The sequence below is a fragment of the Zonotrichia leucophrys genome, chromosome 2 (assembly GCF_028769735.1).
Source record: "Zonotrichia leucophrys gambelii isolate GWCS_2022_RI chromosome 2, RI_Zleu_2.0, whole genome shotgun sequence".
Lineage (NCBI taxonomy): Eukaryota > Metazoa > Chordata > Aves > Passeriformes > Passerellidae > Zonotrichia > Zonotrichia leucophrys.
The window spans coordinates 65,770,610-65,793,323 of record NC_088171.1 but is presented as its reverse complement, the minus strand read 5'-3'; the positions used below and the strand labels follow the sequence as shown (position 1 = coordinate 65,793,323).

General features: G+C 39.4%; 1 protein-coding gene across 1 annotated transcript; it reads left to right on the top strand.

Annotated features, from left to right (window-relative positions):
• Positions 1–1,311: 1,311 nt before the first annotated feature.
• TMEM170B (transmembrane protein 170B) lies at positions 1,312–21,814 on the top strand. Its single transcript, XM_064705273.1, has 3 exons — positions 1,312–1,897; positions 9,382–9,552; positions 13,571–21,814. Exons 1-3 carry the CDS (start codon positions 1,801–1,803, stop codon positions 13,699–13,701), a joined length of 399 nt encoding a protein of 132 aa, XP_064561343.1. The 5' UTR covers positions 1,312–1,800; the 3' UTR covers positions 13,702–21,814.
• Positions 21,815–22,714: the final 900 nt, after the last annotated feature.

Genomic DNA, 22,714 nt, shown 5'->3' with positions numbered 1-22,714 from the left:
GGGAACTGTTTTCTCTAGGGCCTGACTTACACAGCTGTGAAGTGGTGAGTTATAAGAAGGGGAAGAGAAAGGACCTTCTCTTGACCACAGAACAGTGTCCTGGCCCAGCAGCTGAGTTCTTTCTCCATCAGAGATGCCATGCTTAACCAGTGAAACCCAGAGCCCCCTAGGGAGCTGTTGCCTGTGAGTTTCTCATTGCCTGGCTCGATACCTACTTGCAGAAACGCCAAGTACTGTCAGCTGCAAAAGGCTTTGGAAGCACACCCCTGAACCAGACATCCTGCAAAAGTCTATCTGAAAAAAAACGGGTCATTGGCATCAAGCAGGATATGAGCTGATTTATCTGTCCTGGCTCTTAATCTATAAATTGCAAATTTTATTATAAATTGCTTTACTTCTCCAACCCTTTCCATCAAAGGATGCTGACATAAAATTATGTTTACGAAGTACTGTAGCAAGCACTGTTGAAGAAATGCCAGCGAGGAAGTGCGGGCACTAAATGTGGCCTCGGGATGCGTATTTAAGAATGGATGCGGGATGATTGCTGGCTTTCACATCGGTAAGCATCGTGCATGCAGTGCTTCGAAAGAAGCCGCATCCAGCTTAAAGCGTCTTTTCCTTTATTTAATAAAGAAAACAAAAGCACGGAATAAAGATTCGCTCACGATTTCTGACGTTTTCTAACTTTCGGCGGCTTTAACCTGCGGCCGCAGTGACGGCGGAGCTGCGAGGTTCAAAGGGACGGGCAGGGACTCCACGCAGCGCTGCCGGGATGGTGCCTCGGGATGGCAGCAGCGGGATGGCAGCTCCTCCGCTGCGACGCGTGCTGTCACCTGCGCTCCGGCAGCCCCGGCACTTCCTAGCGGCGCTCCCCCTGTGCGCTCCGCTCCTTTGTCCCTGTGCCGTCCAGCTCCGCCGGGACTGTGTCCCCAGACCCCTCCGAGGCAGCCGTGGAGCTGAATCCACCCTGAATCTACAGCTCTGTGGGCTAAGGCTGTGAGCGGCGAGCTGACAACACTGCTCTCATGAGAATTCAGATTCTGCATTTTGCTCTCCTCCGATGTTTAAACGCACTCAGCAGCATCAACTTAAATACCAGCTTTAACACCATGAAATGTTATCACTTCATTTTCCATAGGTGTATGCGGATTTTATTTGAGACACTTGCTAAAGCAAGTTTCTTTGGGGGTCCACGACATTCCCAGTCTTTCCCGCCCTCTTTGAGTCAAATCGTGCTTCCGAATGCTGGCTCTCCATTTGGTGGGCGGAGCCCGCGCCCCCCGGCTCCTCCCGCCGCGCCTGCGCGGGGCCGCCCTCCCGCTCCCGCTGCCCCGCTCCCGCTCCCGTTCCCGCCGCTCCCTCTTCTCCCCTCCGGCAGCCTCTGGCGCCGGGAGCCGCCCCGCTGCCGCCGCTGCTCCCGCATGGAGCCGCTCGCCTAGGCACGGCCCGCGGCCGCCCCGCCCTCGCTCCTGGTGATGCCGGTGACCGGGGTGACGATGCCGCCGGCGAGGCGGCGGCGGCCGCTGCTGATGGAGGAGGCGGAGATGATGATGGTGATGATGGGCTCCACCGCCCGGCCCTGCCCCTGAGCGGCAGGGAAGCGCCAGCGGCCGGCTCCCCTCCTCCCCCGAGACCGCCCGGCTCCCCCAGCCGCCGCCTCCCCCACTCCGTCCTCGATGTCTCCTCCGCGGCGCGGAGCTCCCTCGGCCGCCTCCCCGCCCTGCCGCTCCTCGCCGCCGCCGCCGTCTCCCTCCCGCCCCGCGGCCCGGCGGCTGCCGGACCCCGCCCGGCGGCGGCACCATGAAGGTGGAAGCGGGGGACAACTCCATGATCAACCTGTCGGTGCAGCAAGTGCTGAGCCTGTGGGCTCACGGCACCGTCCTGCGCAGCCTCACGGGTAACGGGGCACGGCGGGCCGGGCGGCTGCGGGCAGCGCTCCGGGGCCGCCGCACAATGGAGGGCGGGGGGTGGCGGTGGTCTCCCTGTGTGCTGCGCGGAGGGAGGGCTGGTGTTGGTGTTCCCGGGTCTCTCCGGGAGCCTGCATGCGTGTTCTGTGAGCAGGAATATCGGGTGTGTGTGTCTGTGTCTGTGCCTGCTGTGGGGTCCGGGAGCCGGGTGGGGTCTGTGTGAGGTGTCCGCGATGCCTGCCCGTACAAAGGACATGAGAGTGTGGGATGTGCTCCCTCACTTCTTTATTTCCATGTATAATAAAAGAAGGCTACTGGCATAGGGTGTGTGTGTGCGAGTGAGGTGATGAGTACCTGTGCGTGAGTGAAGGATCGTAGAAAGTGAGCGAGTGTATAAATACGTATGGAAGGCTGGAGTATGTTTGTGGAGGTGGTTGGGTTTTTATTTTATTTTTTCCCCCTTGTGGGTATATGCTCATTGGCATTTGACAGAGAGCTATAAAAAACCAACTAGAAAACCACAAAGTTCTGAGTGTGGAGAATCAGAGACTTCCCCCACTACCCCTGAGTATACCGGTGGGTAATGAGACCTGTGGGAGTGAATGAGGTGACAGCTGTTTTCTGACAAGTAGTTGTAGTCTTAAGCATCTGGGATTCTTAAAGACTGAGCTGTTGCCAAAAAAAATTATGTGAACCAAAGTAGAGTCTGGTCCTTCACCCTCTGTTAGGAGAGGGGAGCTTCAGCTGGCTTTTGGCAGGAACTGGCTTTTTTCTGCTCAGTCTCAGGCTGAAAAATGGGTGTGGACTACTGTGAGACCCAAGGCATACAGTGGAGAGGGGTATCTTCTCTTATTCTGACCTTGTGTGAAGAAAAACATAAGCTTCCAGCTCTGAACAAACAGGATTGGGTGTCAGTAGCAGAGATGTAACTGAGTAAATTCTTTCTGCTCATTTGTAGGGGTGTATTAGGTGGTGACAGATGAGTGGAAAATGTTGAGTAGGAGTAGGTTTTAAACAGTTATGGAAATAATCTAATATTTATGAAAGAGTATTATGTCACCTTTTTGCACTCTATATTAATGGTTAATAGATATATTCTGTTTTCTTTTTTAATCTTTTAAAGGTGGAAGAATTGTGATGGAAGTAGAAGTGGGATGAAAATAGAAGTGTAGCTGAAGTTGAAGCTGTAGCAAACAGAAAGTGATTGTCTTTATTGCTCTTTTAACTTTCAGGATGCATCTTAGTGTAATAAAAAAGATTAACCTTTTCATATTTATCTGGTCTACGAACTTTGTAGCGTGTGTCTGATAATTAGAGTTTCCAGGTATTAGTGTGATGACACACTAAATACAGCTCACTTCCTGAGTAGTTACTTTAACATACCTACTTTAAAAACTTGTACTCTTAAAGGAAAAAGTTCACAATGGATTTCACTTTGCTTTGTGCCACACATCCTCTATAAAGTTTTTCTTATTAGATCATTGTGCAGCATAGGCGTTTCTATGAAATTTAGTGCTGAGAGTTAAAATCAGCTCACTTCTCAGTGCTTTTCAATAAGATAAGGGCTTGCATAAGGTATTTTTAATGTGGAATGTTTTTTCTTTTTAACTTAAAAATATGAAAAATAATTTTTTATCCATTGTAGTGTTGTTGGGGAATGTGTCACTGCCAGTTGTAGTGGAGGTTTCTAATTTTGTGCTTAAACGATGTTTGCTCTTTCAGCCATAACCTGTTGACCTGAATGTTCTCATGGACTGTCAACAGACCAAAACTTGCTCTGGGCTTAAAAATCTTTTCCACAGGTTAAAATATATATTGATATAATCATTGATATTATCAAAAAGCTGAACTAGTTACGAGCCCTTCCATACTCCTTATCAAAGTAAACTTTGCTCAAGACCAGAAATTCTGTTCTTTTCCCTGCCAAGAAAATAGGTTTGTGAATGAGTTTATCTTCTTTGAATACTTAATCCATTCCCTTTTGCACCTCTGTTAGGTATAAGGAAAAATTTCCCCAGAATATTGGGACAAGAAAATCATTAATATGCCATGTTCCATGAATATTCAAGACTACCTCGTGCGTACTTTTGGACTTAACGTTGTGGTCTGGACTGGACTTTCAGGTTGCACAAGTGAAGATTTATCTCTTTTGGATAAACCATATTGATTATGTTTTCACAAACATGTTGCAAAATGTTATCAGCTTCCTTCTTAAAAATATGTTAATTTTCTGAATTTTTCAACAGGGTCCTGATATGAACTCCAGCATAAGCCAGGAATGCTTCATACCCTAATAGCTTAGTTTTGGTGGGTTCTTTTTCCTGTCAGTGAGAAAGTGAAAGATTATTTTGACACCATATATGTGGATCAGGTTCAACATAAAAAAAGGAAACCCTGTCTTTCGTTCATGGCCTCAAACACCCAGGAGACCACAGACAAGTTCATTGCTGCCATACACATCACACCCTGTAACAGCTGAAGCTGCTGGTGTTGTTCCTTTTAGCTGAGCACAGGCCCATCACCATGGGGTGCTTGCTTCCTCTCTTCCTGACCTCTCCTGGGAGGTGCAAGTAAGGCTTTGGGAGTCACGGAGAGGTGGGGTGGCTTTTACCTCACTCTTTGTTGCATCCTCCAGTAAATACCAAGAACATCTCCTTTATATGAGCTGGTTGTGTTTTAGAGTCTAGGGTTTACTAGAACAGATCAGATAGCAGTTGAATTTGAACTGAAAAAGGAGGAAAAAATATCCCATTATTAGTATCCAGTAAAATAAAAATTGTTTAAAGGTTGCTTCCACAATAAAGGACTTGGCAATATTTCTACTAATAGAAGCTCCTAAGCTCCATCTTGTGCTAATTTGTCCCAGATTGTCTGGATTTTCTTTGCCCCCTATGCTGTTACTTAAGAGGACTAGTCTGTAATTTGAGATTTAAATGATCCTCAGCAAAGTGCTTTTTTTCCCCACTTAGTGCAGCAAAAATCTTAACATCTCCAAAGAACACTTTGACTGTATTGTTGATAACTTTGAAAGTACCAGTTAATACAATAATTAGGGACAGGACCTGGTGCTGAAGGAAAAAATATAGCATGTAAAGATCTGAGTTACATTTGCAGTTATTATAGCTGTCACTTCATCTGAGTGCTTTGAGTTTATAAGCTACAGGAATCTAACATTACTGGTTTTTCTAATTCTAAATTTCACGAGTGCTGCCTTGTTGACTTAAATCTGTATTTTTGTATTCTTAGTACAGGTGCTTATTGCTTGACTACCTCTGTAACTGATAGTAGTAGGCTGGGTACTGGGCTTAAAATAGAAAGAGGAGAGAGACACTTTGGTTTGGAGTAATCACTTTTGATTTATGACAGGTTGTAGACAATCATTATTCATCTGGCAAAACAAGATTAGAACTAGAGGAAAAGTGCTGAAGATGAAGGACTTAGGAGATACTCCATGTTTATTGAAGCTGAGTGGCAGTAGGACTGCATATTGATACATTTTATAGATAATATTTGAAAAAATCATTTATCTATTGAGTAAGATGAAACTGATGATGGAGTGCAACTTCAAATCTTGATAAGATGGAAGTGATATGAATGTTATTCTAAATAATGACATGCTTTAATAAGTCTTTTCCTAATCTCTAATGTTGTGTATGCCTACACTAATATATATATAATGTGTATCTGTAGTGCATAAGCATAATGTATGCATGATATCTGTCTGATATATATGAATACCAAAATTAACAAAGTGCTCTAAAACTGGTGTCATTGGGCATTAATTACAAGGTATTTGAGTTTGCAGCTTTTCTGGTAGGAAAAAAATCCCCAACTGAGGCAAACCAGAGGAAAGGAGCATAAACGCTGTCTTAAATCTTCTTTTCCGTTTAAGCACTAAGAATTTTAAACATGAAAAATGTATCTTAGTTGTTCCTATTAGAAGAGCTGTGACATCTTTGCAACATACTGATGTCGTAAACTACTGGGCTTGCCCTAGTTTCTCTATTTCTGTAGGAACTGTGGAGTTTTAGTAGATGTATGTTGTGTTTTGGTGACTTCAAATAATTAGGATACTCTAAAAGTCAGCTCTGAAATTTTCTTAGGGTCAAGCAAAGGAAATTGCAAGCATTTTGTTGCTGGCTTTTTTTTAAATTTTATACTATTCATATCTCTTTGAGGGCATGACTAAATGAACTGAGGCTAGTTGAGTATTTGAATCTCTCTGACAGATATAGGTAAATCATTACCTCCGTAACAGCAGCTGATGCTGTCAAAAGAGCCAGCTAATTAGAATAGCTGCACAAAGACTGAAATTGGACTGTGCTTTTTTTGTCAGGGTAGCAATACATAAATTTATGCTGCTTAAAGGATCAGTCAGTGTATAGGACATAAATAGCTGAGACACTTTAGTCTCACTTCCTCTTCCTTAGAGATGTTGCAAGTCAATTCAGCAATCAAACTACTCAGTCGTTTTTGAACAAGTGAAGTCTTGGCCATTTGTGTTCAGAAGTCCACATTCTTTTTCTCTATTCTTTAGTGGCACCTCTCAGTGTTATTCCCAACCCATTCTTTGTGTCTTTCAGTGTTACTCTAAGATTCTGTTTTTGAGAGTCATCTCTCTTTGCAGTTCAGGGATTAGGTGATACCGAATTTTACAGAACACGAATAATTCTCTGCCCTCACCATATCAGGGTAAGAGTGTCTGCATTGTCCTCTAGATGAATGGAGCTTAAGGTCTTCTGATTTGCTTGAAGGGTTGTCTCTCTCTCTCTCTCCTTACCTTGTTCATCCCTGTTAAACAACTTACTTGGCTGGCTTCATCACTCACCCTACAAGCAGGAGTAAATAAATGATTGTGTTGAACTAGCAGGCATAGAAAGAGTAAATAAAGGAGGATAAGAAAGGATAACTTCTGGCCTTTCCTAGGGAATGTGCTTGGAAGTGATTGTCCTGTTTCAGCTCCTACATGATGTTTTAAGACATACATGATGTCTTAATGAAGGGAGGTCATAGTTTAACAAAGCTCCAGCTGCTTTTGTGTCAAACAAAGAATATTTCTGGATGCTCTCTAATTTCCTTTTCAATATGCCTGCTGCTTTTAAGGAGTAGGAGAAGAAAGTGCGTAGCAAAGAACTAAGTTTATATTTCTTTAGCCAACAGGACATTTTGGTGCTGGTTCTATTCTCAAGCCTCCTGCCCTAAATATAAAGTGAGGGGTGATGTTAATTTTCCTTGAGCCTTATTTGGAACGTAAATAAGACTGAAGATCATCGCTTACTGTGGAGCTATTTTGTTGTGTAAGAGTTTGTAAATATTTTTGGTTTCTTAGTTACAGGGGAGTAGTTTGCCTTCCCATAAGCTTTCATTTTCTTCTAAAAATACAGTCATCCTGGTGAGTTTTCCTAAGACTGGAAGTTATTTGTCTTTTCTACCTGATAAAGGTTGACAATGCCTACAAACAACAATTTCCTAAAAGGTGATGCAGTGCCTAACAAATGCTGTAGAAATTACGGGGTATGGCAGTGTCAGATTCCCACAGACTTTCTTGGTCCAGATTGGTTAATAAATCCTCCTGTTGTCCTACTGTAGGTCTGGCAGGGCTGCCATGTTCTATATTGGTGGATCTTTGGTTAATCCTTTTGTTTGTGTGCTGCCACTTGAATAAAACAATGGAAATACCCAGGCTGTGCTAGTAATGGACCAGGCCTATTAGGACAGCAGGAGAGGTTCCCTTCCCACAGATTAGGTCAGCAGTCTTTCTTAATTTTAGTGAGGAAGTTTGTGGAGTGACTGCTTGACACTCCTGCCACTGTTCTGTCACAGTGGCTTCTGAGAATGATGAGACATTAATTTAGTGGAACAGAGTACCATGGTCATTATCCTTTTGCCAAAATTTTTGACACCCATCTTGGGGCCAGGGGTGAAGGGATGGAGGATCTGATGAGAGCTGCTCTGAGCCGCCCTCAGGATGTGGACACATGGACCCAGGCACTCAGAAGGAAAAGCTGCACCTTGAACTACACTTGAAGAATTCATTGGATGTGGATTTGCCAGCCACCTTTCTTGCTGCTCTTTTAAAGGAATCTTTTGGCTTCCATGATTTAGAGGAGCTGTACGTCCTTGGGCAGACATAGTGTTTCATTGTGTGAAAGGGGAAGGGTTGAGCAACTCCCAAAGTACTGCTAAATAAAAAAGCTTAAACTCTCCATCTGTGCTATCTGTATACATATCCTACTGACAATGGACTCCCAGGGCTGTGGTTATTGTGTAGCAACATTTTTTTCTCAGCATCTTTTCACAGTATGTTTTGTGCTGCTCAGTATTTTTAAAGTTAGCTAATTGGGTTGTATTTTTTTCCTCAAATAGTTGATATGAGTCAAGCTACATTAATACAGCTTGCCTCATAAGCAATAAGTATCTTGCTTTTGTAAGGAAGCTGGGGTTTTTTGTTTTGTTCTATTTTTGAGGGGAACTGCAGCAAAAGCTGAATTAATGACAGTGTCATGGGATTATGGAATATGTACCCTAATTTGCTAAGTTCTGTAATGATATATACCCACTGTAGCTCACTTAAAAGGGATTTTTTTTTCTTTTATTTGCTCACCCTTTTGATTTGTAGAATGTTTTTAGAAAGTTGACACCAAGTGAGTAAAGTTCTTGAATTATTGTGTGGCTCCATTGATGGTTCCAGATTTTTCTTTGAAGGTACTCATCACATCTGCCATTCTTCAAAGAAATGTTTGTGCTCCAAACATTCTCATGATCTGACGCCCTTTTTAGTAATTCAAATAATAGTCACTGCCTCTCTCTGAAGTTCTCTACTAAGGAATTAGAAGCAAGGAGTTAGATGTGTTGAAATTTCTTCTTAAAATGATAATGTTTTTATTTGCACCGTTGAAGCTACTTTGATGGAGCACTCTATTACAGCTCCTGGGTGTAGATAACTAAAGTCTTTAATCTCAGTTTTTCCATCTGATGTTACCTGGTGCTGCCTCTTATTTGTGTGTGTGGGGGTTTGGGAAACAACAGAAAATCCACATCTGCCCCAAAATAAAAACTCAGAACCCAAATGAACCCCAAACCAGTTCTTGACTTTTTCCTCCTTCAGTCTTTGTGTCAGAGAATATTTCATTTGACAGAAGCAGTTACAATGCCCACTATGAAATTGCAGTCAACACTATTTAAAGAAGCCATTTAAGGAATTATGGCTACTTGTAAAAAAAATCTGAATTAAGATTTTTGCCAAAATCCTTTTCATTATTTTTAATGTAACTCAGCTAGTCCTTTATGACAGACTGCTGAAATGAGGAAAGAGTCTTGAGCATGTGCTGATGGTGTCACATGTATCACTTTTAAAATGGAAATCAGTATTGATTTTCTCCTACTGTTGATTGTTTGCAATGTTTTAAAGTTTCTTACTTGTGAAGTTCTTATCTTAAAAACATTAACCCTTTATTTGACTGCTTTCTTTCAGAGATGTGGTACTGGGTTTTCCTCTGGGCTCTCTTCTCCTCTCTCTTTGTCCATGGTGCTGTGGGAGTGTTAATGTTTGTGATGCTGCAGAGGCATAGGCAGGGGAGGCTGATATCTGTCATTGTGGTCAGCATTGGATTTCTGGGTTCTGTAACTGGAGCAATGATAACCAGTAAGTCTGCCTTTTGTTCTTGTTTGGGATTTTTTTGTTGTTTTGGGGTTTTTTCCTTTCTTATGTTACATCTAACTTAAAATTAAAAAAAAAAACAAAAAAAACAACTGTTTTTCTTAGTTAATTGTTTATTAAGGATTTTTGCAATAGTTATAGAGTGGCTTCCCCTCACCTCCCAAAAAAGAAAAATTAAGCTTTGCTGATGTTCTAGGTGGAATACTGTTTTGCAAGGGCATGTGTTACAGAGTTTCTTATGGAATTACATGAATGGCTACCACTCAAAATACATTTTTTCATTATTTCTTGACATTGTATCCTCAGATAGATGCAACAATTTTTTCTGTTAAAGCCCAAAGGTTCGCAGAGCTGTTGTTAAAAACCACACTCATGTTTAAAACATTGCAGAAAGTAGGAGTGTGTTATATAGTGAAATGTGGAAGGCTTACAGCTGACCAAATTCATTGCCAACAATGTTTTGAGGAAATGCTGCTCATCTGTCCTCATCTAGAGTTATTGTATCAGATGCTGCTTTTCCATCTTTCCCAAGAAATTGTTATCTATGTCAGCACTGAAACACGGGCCATAAAACCTCTAGGATACTTTAGTCATTCTTTGGTTTTATCATATCCAGCTTTGTTTATCAAATTTATAAATAGACTACAGTAGCTTTCCCAAGCAAGTAGGAGCATGCTGAGTTTTCTCTTGTGTGGGGAAAAATAGTGAATGCTATTTTTTCAGGAAAGAAGCACATGCTTGTCTGCAGCAGTGCTGGTAAGGAGTTCTCAGCATTAAAAACCATGTGTTGAATGGTGCCTATGTTAACTGAGCAGTAGTTTCTGCCCCAAAATCTTCAGTGGTGCAGAAAAGATTTCCTTACCCTCAGAGACCTTTCAAGTTAGGCACCTTAACACTAGCAACCACCATATAGTCTGAAGGCAAAACTTCCCACCTTTCCCACCTTTTGGTTTTCCTGTGTTCTGCCCAGGTTATAAGAATAGTGGTATCACTACTCATTCATAGAGGATTTGTGTCAGATTATTTCTTATTGCTGCTGAAAGACCTTCCTGACTATTGTTTTTCAAGGCTAAATAAAAATGCAAATGTATGAGAAGTTTCACTAAAACTTTCTTCAAAATGTTGTTTTAATTGCTACAGATTTCTCATCTTAGAATTTCCACCAGTTAACACAGTATGGTTCAGTATAGCTATTTTTTGTTGGGTTTTTTGGGGGAGGTTGGATTTTTTTTTTTTTTTTTTTTTTTTTTTTTTTTTTTTTTTGCTAAGATAAGTTGGAACTACTTGAGTGGCTTGTTATGTGTTATGCTGGTTTTTGTCTTAGGATTGAAATGGCAGTGGCCTGTTACAAGGTCAGCCATGCAGGAGCATTTCTGAAGAACTGAGATAGGAAATGTGGTGTTGAAAGATCCAAGCAGAGACTTTCACAGCTTTCTGTGGTGGGGAGGTTTCAGGATCAGTGTCTCTCAAATGAAAGTACTCTGTGTCTTTTATCTTTGCATAAAAAGAGGAGCAACACGGTTGTATTTTTGGCATCCAGTTTTGCAGGTCAAAGCATTTAGCACGTAAGCAATCCTGTTTGTGTGCAGATTCATCTGAGAACTTCTCCAAGCTTAGACTGTAGACTTGTTATGCTGTTCCCAAAGGTTTTGCACAGAGCATTGCAGCTTGCTTAGGCAAGTACTTTTACCTTGAAGTATTTTTTGTTTCTGGCCAGAATTCAGTTGTTTCATACTGATAGAAATTCTGTGGGGAGCTTTTGAAGGCAAATTATGGTGATCAAATATTAAAGAGGATTTTTAATAGCTATTATGCTGCAAACTGAGAGATGCAAGTTGAAATATCAGCTATTTGAATATGCCTGGTCCAGTGCTTAAGAAATTGAAATAGCCAACTGACTTCAATTTCCACCTTGCATTTCCAGTGTTCTGCATTGTTTGTGTAGGAGAATGAATGCAGCATAGACTATTGCAAAATGTAAGTTTAATTTTGGTCAGGAAGATCTTTCAAACTTTCTAATGTTCTGGAACCTTTTTAGCAGCATATAGAAAAGCAGGAGACTCCTCTGTTTCTTAGCTTTGAAAAGTCATGGAAATTAAAAAATTAAAATTAAATTAGGTATTAAATAAAAATTTTTAAAGGTATTGAAAAATTACTAATCAGAAGGGAATACAGTAAAAAAAAAAAAAAAACCAAAAAAAAAAAAAACCAACAAACCTGAAACCCTAATAAAAACAAACAAACCACAAAGCAACAACCAAAAATACCCCACCAAGCCAGACAAGAATATATAAACACCAGGCAGCTTAAGGCAAGAATTTTAGCTGTATTTGATCCAGAAGGGCCTGTGCTTCCTCCTCTTCCCCAGCACACTCCTTTTTGGTAACAAATTCTCATTTCCCTCATTGGCAGCCTATTGTACATACTTTTGGCTCCATACCATCTGTGCTGGGTTATGCGTTACAGGTTGTACTGCACACTGTTATTTGTGTAATAATACATAATTAGCAAACTACCAAATTTTTATTGTTTTATTCTGGATACTTCCCAGAGTATCTCAGTGTTTTCTTGAAGCCCAAAATTTCTGTAACCGATCTAGTAGTGACAATTCTGGTATACTTTTTTGGCCAATTTGAATTTGCTTTGAGAGTTCAATCTGAAAAATAATTTTAATGTCAGTAGTGGGCTCAGTCTAATGGATCTCTTTCAGGTTTTGACAGCAGCTAGCCAAGGAACAAATGGAAAAGCTTATGAAAGGTAGCTGAGTGAAATACCATAAGGCTAGCCTTCTGGTGAGATATTTGAGACAAAATATACTTTACAGAATATGTTTTAAAAAAAAACAACAATAAAAATAACCAAAAAATTGCCTAACAGTGTGATTAATAGTGTTTGTAAGTACTGTTATGGCCACAATCATGACTGAATTCTACTCTTGCTAAAGCTGTTGTGAATCTGAGGTGTTACTTTTTGAAGATGTCAGATGATTCAGATGCTGGTTGTACTTTCAGAAAATCTGTTGTGACTCAATGTATTTCTGTGTCACTGATGGATTTTTGATCACTCCAGCAGACTATTCCTGTTAGTAACTGTGCAAAACCAAAAAAAAAGTCCCATTTTATGTTTAAATCTTGCTTATTATTTAAAAAAATTGTGATGACTTTTCAGTTCTCTTTGAGCCTGAAAGAGCCTCTTTGATCTCTGAAGGCATTTAATTATGACTAGATAACATCTGAGACAATCCATACTGAAGGTCTACAATTAAGTTTTGGGTTTGGTTGAGGTTGGTCCTGGCCTTTAGATTATATTTCAAATGTGAATTTGCACACAAATGTACAAGAAAAATGATCTGTTCAGTTTGGAATCTTTTTATGTGCTATAGCTCAAAATCTAATTGTATTGGTTAGAAATTTCCTCTCATACACATTTATGGCAAACACTGCAGTACTTTGGCCTTTTTCATGTTTTGCTGGTTTTACTAAACAATTGTTAACAATTCAGTAGTTTAAGTTGAAATAAACTCATTTAGTATGACCAGTTTATTCAGCTGAAATATTAAATGAAGCTGGTCAATGTGTGTTTGCAATTGTTTTGTTGACACTAGCAGCTTTATTGTTCTTGTCTTCTCCCTGCCTATACAAGCAGTATTAAACCACTCTTCAGACCTGGTCAATTTTTAGAGGACTGTTCTGCTACCTTTTCAAACTGGCACAAGGCAAAAAATGTTTAAAAAAATTTGAAGATGTGTAAAGGGAAGCAACAAGATTTGATTTTCTTAAACTGGTGATGGAAAAGTTGATCTGGTTCAATTGGGAAAATCATTCCTGAAGGATATGTATAACTGTAAAAATACAAACAAGGCTGGTAATTGTGTAATGCCATGAAGCAATGCAGTATTTGGTAATGTTCTATAAATAGCTGACACATAGAGTAGATAATTTGTCACATATTTCAACCTTGGCTTTTTCTGTGATTTGATCATTGTTTTCCTTGTGATCCTTAGGTGCTGCAGTAGCTGGAATTTACAGAGTAGCAGGAAAGAACATGGCTCCCCTAGAAGCTCTTGTCTTTGGCGTTGGACAGACAGTACTGACATTAATTATCTCATTTTCAAGAATTCTTGCAACGCTTTGAAACTCATGTAGAAAGGGGGGAGAAAAACGTCTTTATTCTGAAGAGAAGCTTCCTGACAGTGGATTCATCAGCTTATGAACTCGAGTTCTGGTGCAAGAGGAAGGAAGCTATGTGGAAAGTGCACTACAAATCTCGAGGCTCAGTCAAATGAGCAGGCTGTCCTCTAGTGTTGGAACTGCTGCACTCCTGCACTGCGCCTTAACGTGCCTCCATCGCGGGCCAGGGGGATCCCTGTGAGATCCAGGGATGGAGATGGAGCACCTCCAGCAGCTGCCAGGCAGGTCCCTGCTTGGTGGTGGCATCACTGTCCTTAACACCTTGGAAGGAAACAGAGGGGCCGCCCTGAAAGCTGCTCCGTGTGCCAAACTTGGGGTTCGATTCTGAGCGGGTGGCTGGGTAAGCTCTGGAATGTAGAAGGATTCCGTGAATGTGCACAATTCTCCTTGAATTCAGGTGAAATAGCAAGATAACTGACTTCTGTGTGTTAGAAGAATCTCTCTAAATGCTGAATATTCTTGTTCAGCATTCAAAACAACTGTTAGATCTGTTTCAAAATGTAGATTAGTTTTGATGGGGTTTAAGAACCACAGCTTTAACAACCCTGATATAATTAGCACTGTGTGAAGAATGGCTCATGGCGGTTTTGTTCCTTGGCACATTTCTTCGTGATTTTAGCCTGTCAGAAATCAGGAGTTTAGGGTGACTATATGAAGGTTATTAAGTACAAACCATTGTGTATGCACAAACAAATCTTAAACTGGTGTTTTCCTTGAAATTACTTTGTCTTGAGCATACACATGGCTACCAGCCCTTCTGCAAACCTCAGAAAAAGGGTGCTCATTGCAAATGAACTCCCTATATTTAATTAAGCACTGGTAGGACCCTTACCCCTACATGCATTCTGTAAGGAAAACACAAATACAACAAACTGTCAGAGAAACCTATGAGGAAAATGGAAAGGGTTAACAATATGATGTCTTGGTTTTCTACTGAACAAAAATATTAAATGTAATGAAATAGTTACTGTACTCCAAAAATTTGTAAGTGGGGCAGCACTAATGTATTTACTACCTTGTTTCTGAACACTTTGTATCTTTGGAAAGGTCAAGATACCTAGAACTTTCAAATACTTAGCTTTTAGTGGTTTGTGCTTTTCTAGTTTAAAAGGGACTGAGTGGTGTTGTGCATGTGAAATGTCATAAATGTGAGTGTTTGGAGTAAAGAGAAATTAAGTCTAATGACTAATTATTTATGAAATACAAAATTTAAAGGGCATAAAGTTCTGTGAAGAATGAGGAATCTTTTACATCTTTTTTCAGTTTAATGCTTTTCAGCAGTTGTCTCTTAATGATGACGGGGAATAAATCACTCAAGGGTTTTGCTGTTATGATGTCAAAAAGACTTTCAGGACTGTCACAAACACTGGCACCTACTGCACACCTAAAAGAATATGTTTAAAATATAACTTGCAATTCCAGTCATTGCTTAGTACTTCAAAATATAATGAACTAACATGTCTGCCTTTATCTTATTCCACATTTCTTTAAAGCGCTAGGAATGCTAATAGTATTTGTTTTCTTTAAAAGCATCAGAGTCTTGTTTGGAAAACATGCAAAGTTATGGGCTTTGCAGGGAACAAGTTAAAGTATAGGTTTATAAATATTTTCAGTGTTATTTTTACTTTTAATTGCTTCAAAAATGTGGCTGAATACATATACTGTCACTGTTTTTGAATGTTGTCAAAAACTTTCCTGTGGTTTGTTTTTTTGTCTTTTGTCTTTTACTTTTTGCTTATAATTTTTGGCACATGACCATTGCACTTTAATAGACAATGAAATTATGACATCTGTAACAAGCAATTGAAACTCTCCCCCATTGTCTTAAATTGTGAGAAAACTGGTTTCAGGTATTTAAGTCAAATGAATAATAAAGTGATTGAAGATATTTTTCCTAATGTGCCTTGTTACATATATGTTTAGGTGAGAGGATTTAAAAACAATTGTCACATCTTCATTCTTGTTCTACTTTGATTATTTCTGATTGATTTGGTTACTTGATACAGTGTCTTGTTCAACAGAGTTTAAAACATTTTATTTGACAACCTGGAAATGCTTGTCTGGATCAAAACCAAATGCATCACGAAGCACTCACGGTGTTCAGTAATTTAGATTGTCTCATGCCTTTGTCTCACACTGAAACTTATTCACATGCTCCAAATTCTTAATTTTTAATCTCAATTCTTAATTTTTGTAGGAGGCTATTATGCTGCCACTGGCCAATGGCTGACTGTCTTTCACTAAGCTAACCTACAGCAGGCTGCTGCCAGCTGATGAGATACATGTGCTTGTACTGATGAACTTCATTCTTCATTTTAATTACTGTGCCAATGAAGTTGTTGCTGTTGTAACTCTCCCCCTTGGACAAGGAGGCATCTTTGCAGGTTTTAAGCTACTTTTCTCCAAATAATTTTTTATTGCATAGGTACTTGTATTCACTTTTAGAATGTTGTTGTGTTTAGCTCTCTCTGCATTGTATGGCATTATTGCCTGGCAAGAGGGGACAGGCAGATAATGTAATGCTTAAGTGGCCTAACAGGGACAAGGCTTTATTTGATAGAAGTTTGTTTTCAGCTGTTTCTTGTGAGGAGTTTATAATGATGAAAAGTTTGTCTGTGAAGTGTTCTTTGATCACAGCATGAACGTACTGCTTAATAACTCCAGCAGTGAAAGAAAGTGTAAGTGGCCTTATGTCTGCAAAACTTGGAACTTTCATTCCATATCCCTAGAAACAGTTAAGCATAAGGTGCTTTAGTCAGTGTTTGTGTGTGTGTCTGTGTATATATGTATATTTGAATGAGTGAATGGTGGCTTTGCGGAGTGTGTTTTGTACCTGACAATTGCTAACAACTGAAATAGCTTTTCCAATAGAAAATAGAATTACTTTAGCTAGCCTCCCCTCCCCCTTCCCCTCTTAATGAAGCTACAAAGGCATCTTGTGTGTGAATGGCACTGATGGTACCCTGGTTCACCCTTGGACAATGCAGTGTTGTCCACACAGGATGTTTTAGCACTGTCTTCAATCAGCTCTGCCTGTCTCTGCATTGTATCAAAGTGCACATTCTGCGTTGTGCAGAACAAATAATGCATCGACACAGTTTAATGTTTGGAAGAAGGGGGAGTACTGAATATATTATTTAATGTGGGAAAGCTACTGTTTTTTTTAGAAGCTGCTACTATCAAAGATTTAAACATTCCACACACTTGATTTATCAGTATGATCATAGAATTGTAAAATACCAGTTTGGAGGGGACCTCAGCCATGGTCTGGTCCAACCTTTCCTGTCAATAGCATGGTCTAGACAAGGTAGCCCAGCACCAAGTCTTTAAAGTGTCCAGTACTGGGGAGTCCAACACTTCCCTCTGATTTTGTTCCAATGGCATTATTCCAGTGTCCAACTGGAATATCACAAAGTAATTTGTACACATTACCCCTCATCTTTTCTATGTGACTGCTTGTAAAAAGGGAGTCTCTTCTTTGTAGCCACCCTTTGAAAATTGGAATATGTTGATAAAGGCTCCCTTAAGCCTTCTTTCTTCAAGGCAGAATCAACCCAGTTCTTTGCCTTTCCTCATATGTCAGGCTTCCCAGACCTTTGATTATCCCCGTGGCCTTTCTCTGGAGTCTTTCCAGCCTGTCCATGGTTTTGTGTGTTTTTTGCATGGCAGGGACCAAAGCTAGACACAGAGAACCCAGTACTGCAGATGTGGCCTGTCAGGTGGCTGAATGAGATAATGGTGATTTTAACTCTGCTGGTGATGCTCTTGTTGATCTAGTCCATCCATCATGTCAATGATCCTGTTGGCTTCCTTTGCCATAACAGCACACTGCTCACTCACGTGGAGCTGCTTGTTCACCAGGACCCCCAGATAGATCCCTTTCCACAGAGCTGCTCCTCAGACAGGTCCATCCCAGCCTGTGCTGCACTCCTGCATTGTGTTTTGCCAGGTGCAAGATGTTACCCTTGTCATTGTTGAACTTCCTAAAGTTCTCTGTACATCCTATCGATGTCCTTTTAGTTCTTAGTGTGTATTTTTCTGCTTTTCCATCTCTGGTACACTTCTCTTCTGGATTTGAGCAAATTCAGAGGTTCACAGTTAAACCAAGGAGGTCTCTTGCTCTGTCTCTTTCCTGGCCTTAAAGGGGATGAGCTGGTTTAGTGTTTCCAGGAGACTGTTGGTGAAGAACTCCCAGTACTTCATCCTCCATAGCAACCCTTCCCATGGGCTATGAACATTGTGAAGTTTGCTATTCTAAATCTAAAATGTTTGTTTTAACACTGACCTTCAGCTCAGCAGGATCCCAGTACTGTGACCATGGCAGCTGAGGCTGTCCCTGATTGGAATTTTACAAAGCAGGTTTCCTTGGCTTGTGAGTCGCAAGTCCAGCAGTGCCCCATCCTTAATTGGCACATCTAACCATCTTTTTTCCAAATATATCCTCTACATACTCCAGGAACCTGATGGATAACTTGTGGGATGCTGTATTGTTCTTCCAACAAGTGTCTAGGCAGCCAAAATCACACCTAGAACCAGGTTCTGTTGACCCAAAGCTTTCTTAAGTGACCCAAATATTGTTTAATTAGTATTATTTCCTTGGAGATAATGGTGTTGGGAGGTCAGTAGCAGATGAGCTTGGAGATTCCCCTTGGAGATGACCTCTCTGACCTTGACTCTGGCATTCAACTGAGCTTCCACAATCTCTGTAGGCATATACTGGAGGTGGCTGCTCTTTGGGTTCTCTTCTTGGGAAGCAGCTGAGGAGCATTTGGCGCTGCTCTGATTGGCTTGACTTATTCCCCAGATCAAAAAAATTCTGTTTTGATTCAAAACCTGCAGTTATGTTCCAGGAAAAAAACGTTCCAAAAATTATTGTCCTTAAATTTCTCAGTAATTTTGAATTTATGAAACTAAGCTGTGTGCTGTGGCTAGTCAAGACTTGCTGTTGGCTTTTTTTTTAAGAAAACAATAATTTAACCAGTTTTGAACATTCAACATGGATGTGAAGCTTGTCTAAACTTGTCTAAAGTAGCTTTCTATTTTTTGAAGCACATTGTTTTGATTTTGATAAAGAAAATAGTGTTGCTGTCTCAACATATTGTACATTAATATTTATTTAGCTTACAATTTGTATTTGAGTTCTGTTGTGGGGAGCACATATATAATGAGGAACTGTAATGGAGTCTGAGCTCTAATAACTATAAGAACTGGGTCTTTTTGTTTTAATTTATGTATTTCATGCACTAGGCATATTTAAATAATGCATTGCCTGCATTGAATCTAAGCATTTATATCATGAGCATATTAAACTGGATGTTTTTGTACACAGCTATCCTACATCACGTATGTATAATTCCAGATGAACAGACACAATAGTATTGCTTGGTGTAGTGAATTGTGGGTTAATCAGTTAGCCTCCCTCCCCAGAAAGTCTGTGGCTCTAATAAGGCCCAGAAATGCAATTGTGAACCTGAGATGCTTTTCAGTTGCTCTTCTGTTTCTAGAAATAGGGTTTTTATCATATGGGTATTTCAGTTAAGGGGAAAAAACATGGAGATAGCTCACAGTTGTCATCCTAATAACCAATCTAATCCCATGTAATTTGAGACAAAATGAAATTCTGAATGTTGTTCATAAATTATGATGGGGTATTACATACACAAAAATGCTAAAGCAGAACCTTTTTTCGGAGTTACCAAAATTTAACATACCGGTGCACCAGCATATTGATGAGATACCTTTTGAATTATAACTTTTTTTTGGTCTTTAGATTGGGAGCAGCCTCAGGTGGAAAGACTGTTCTAATCCTCAGCTGAAGTAATAAATGTTCTTTGAGTAAAGATGAATTTAACAGAGCTGAACATTTATCTTGGCCTAGTGGTCAGATATTTGGTGGAGACATTGGTCACCACCTTCACAACCTTTAAAGTCAGTGGGAAAAGTATTCTCTGTTACAGCAGTGAAATCTTCATCTGGGTTCATTAACTGGTGTAGGAAGCTGCACATAATTTTGGGGAAATGAAGTTATCACAGAAAATAGAATTCAACCTGAGTGCATACATTTGATATCCTAAAATTGTGATAGATTGTATCCTGAAGCATGCTGTTTCTGCTGTTTCCCACAACTGTGCCTGAAGTTAGACATGAAATTCAGGCTGTGCATTAATTATAAATGTAATCACAAGGACATCTCAAAGCCTGTGAAGATGTATTACTGCTTGGGGTGTTCTCCCAGTGTAGCAGGTATAAAAACAATTGCTCTCTAAAATAATGATCTAAAGAAATATTTTCTTTCAGGAACATGCATTTTTTCACTTCTGATTGTTCATCTTGTAGTTACTGAAGACTTTAGGAAGCTACTGCATGAATCCTAGCAGGATTTGATAGCTGTTGAAGGGAATGGACAATATGTCCTTTTGTGCTTCATCTGTGGACCAAAACACCAACTCTAAGGCAAAGTAAATACTGAAGAGTGAAATATTTTCAGTGAAATTAACAATACTTGTTTGATACAAATGGCATTCCTTTTGGTTTGAGACCTAACTCTCTAGGCTTACTTGAGAAATTTAGTATGAACACTGTAAAATCCATTTTGGATTATCCACCAATATAAGGTATATGGGAGCTAAAAATCTAAAACCTTTTAACATTACTTGGCTAGACGTTTTGCTTGTTTGAAATGTGCCTAAATTTTATACAGATAATGGAGTTCTGAAGGTCCTTAATATTTTGGGTGTTTTAGAGGATAATCAGGTATCTATAGAACTAAACTTTTGACTGTGACAATATATAGAATAGCACATAATTCTTCATAAGTACTTACAGAAGCCACTAAGAATAAATACCTATTTTACAGTTAGAAAAATATTTAGCATCTGTATTCTTAACTTTAACAGTTGTACTATAAGCTTTACAAATACAAGTACTATAATCATTCGGATTTGGCTGAACAAATAGGAGGAGAGGAAAACAGGAATTTAAAAATCTTTAAAAATTATAAAGGTAAAAAATATCCATTAGTCCACTGATAGACTTGTGCTCCTTCAGTACAGCTTTTCACCAAGCATTACTTAAACAACAGAACACTGTTGGTGTCTCACCATAAACTGTCTTGTTGACAGAATGCATTCTTCAAACTTGTATTAGAAATAGATGTTCATAGCTTCACTTTGTGAAGTTACCTAAGCCAAAGTGTTGTGAACTAGGCAAAGTTATGAAGCTCAAAGATAGCAACAACTGTGATGGAGAAGAGTGACTTAACATTTAGTTGACTTATGCTTTGTACAGGACTCTGTTATAGTGTGCAAAAGGTACTTGTTTGAGTGGATGTACTGCATGCTCATGTAATAGTTTAGCCCCAGTTAAAAAAGGGATGGCATTTAAGTTGTAAATACTGTATACTACTCTATTTCATTTTTAAGCAACTTTTTTATTTCCCTGTTTGTGTACAGTTCTCTATGTACATATTTAAAAAACCCCTAAAACAAACAAACCACAACATTTTGAGAAACTTTTGTAGTTATCTTTTGCATTTTAATTGTGTTAACAACCTAAATATGTACATTCAGCTGTTTATTTAGTTTGAAGTTTTCATTGCATGCTTTCAGGTTCTCTGAAAAACAGCAATAACAGTTGGACACTATTTAAAGTAAAACATTCTCCTGCACAATTTCCACTTCCATTCTTTAGAATGCAGACACAGTGGAACAGTTGTCCAATTGTAAGATTTAAAGAATCTTTCGGCAATTACTTATATTTATTTTATTTTTGGTAGTAGGAAATGTCTCATAGCAGCTTATAAACAGAACTTGCAAGGTAAACATGATTTCTTGTGCTCATTTGTTTAACTAAAATTTTCTATTAAAATATTTTCACAAACTTTCTGTAGCTTATTGCATGTTCTTCTAAGTAATCATGAAGCTATGTGTCAACCTCTGTATGAAATACTCTGACAACACAAATTTTACATTTTGTGAATCTGGTTGAAATGTACAGATGTACACATAAAAATAAAGCTAAAAATAGTAAATAAATGATGTACCTTCCTGTAGACCACAGTGGTGTGTCCCTACAATTGTCTGAATTGTGATTTATAGATAGAAAAACCCCCTCACTGGTACCTGTGTGATCACCAGACTGAAGTGTGTTGTGAGCAATACCTTCATTTCTCTGTTGTTTCCACACACAACTTTATAACCTATGGCCTCTGTTTCTTACAGCTAAACTTTAGCATGTGGGAAAAAACATGCCTGAGCACATTTGCCATCATCTGTAAATGGCTGGTTACAGCAGAAGCTGAGGCAGCTGCTTCTGTGGTTATAATAAGGATTTGTTTATGCAACTGACTGTATGGAGTTTAGAAAACAAATTGGTTGCAGAAATGAGAACAACATTGATACATTTCATCAGGTTAAGCCAGCTCACAAGAGAAAGCAATTTGGGAAAAATATGCTTAGTCAACATGATGTAAATGTTTTTATAGTTGGGGTTTTTTTGATTTTTTTTTTTTAGCTGCTAGTTATTCCTGCTTTTGCCCCATGTCCTTAATTTTTAAGGAAGTCTAATTCATCATGATTAGTGATTATCTCTTGGAGTTGCTATTTTGACAAACTGCAGTGTAAGCTTTTTATCGCTTATTTTAAAGGAAAAAAGTTTAATTTGCTTTATATTTTCTTAAATAATCTGTCTGAGAACATTCATTAATAAATCTGTGGGTCTTCCCATGGAGGCTGAAAGTACTGCTTTTAGAGATGGCATTGCAGGAGCTGATTTATGAAGTGCTTAAGGGGCTGCAGAGAGTATAAAACTAGATTGCTATGTCTCAAAGTAGTGGTGGGTAGTGAGTCTTTTTGTTTTGCTATTTTTTTTTGTGCATTTGATAATTTGATTTTGGGGTTTTTTAATTTGTAATTTAAAGTTGCTTTCAAGATGAGCTTTTACCGTGAGTGATGGGGATA

What these genes read in the sequence shown, in the direction of transcription:
- TMEM170B (XM_064705273.1), top strand. Translation starts at nt 1,801, where the DNA reads ATGAAGGTGGAAGCGGGGGACAACTCCATGATCAACCTGTCGGTGCAG. An exon ending in CGTCCTGCGCAGCCTCACGG is followed by an intron (nt 1,898 to 9,381) that starts GTAACGGGGCAC and finishes GCTTTCTTTCAG; the next exon opens with AGATGTGGTACTGGGTTTTC. An exon ending in AACTGGAGCAATGATAACCA is followed by an intron (nt 9,553 to 13,570) that starts GTAAGTCTGCCT and finishes TGTGATCCTTAG; the next exon opens with GTGCTGCAGTAGCTGGAATT.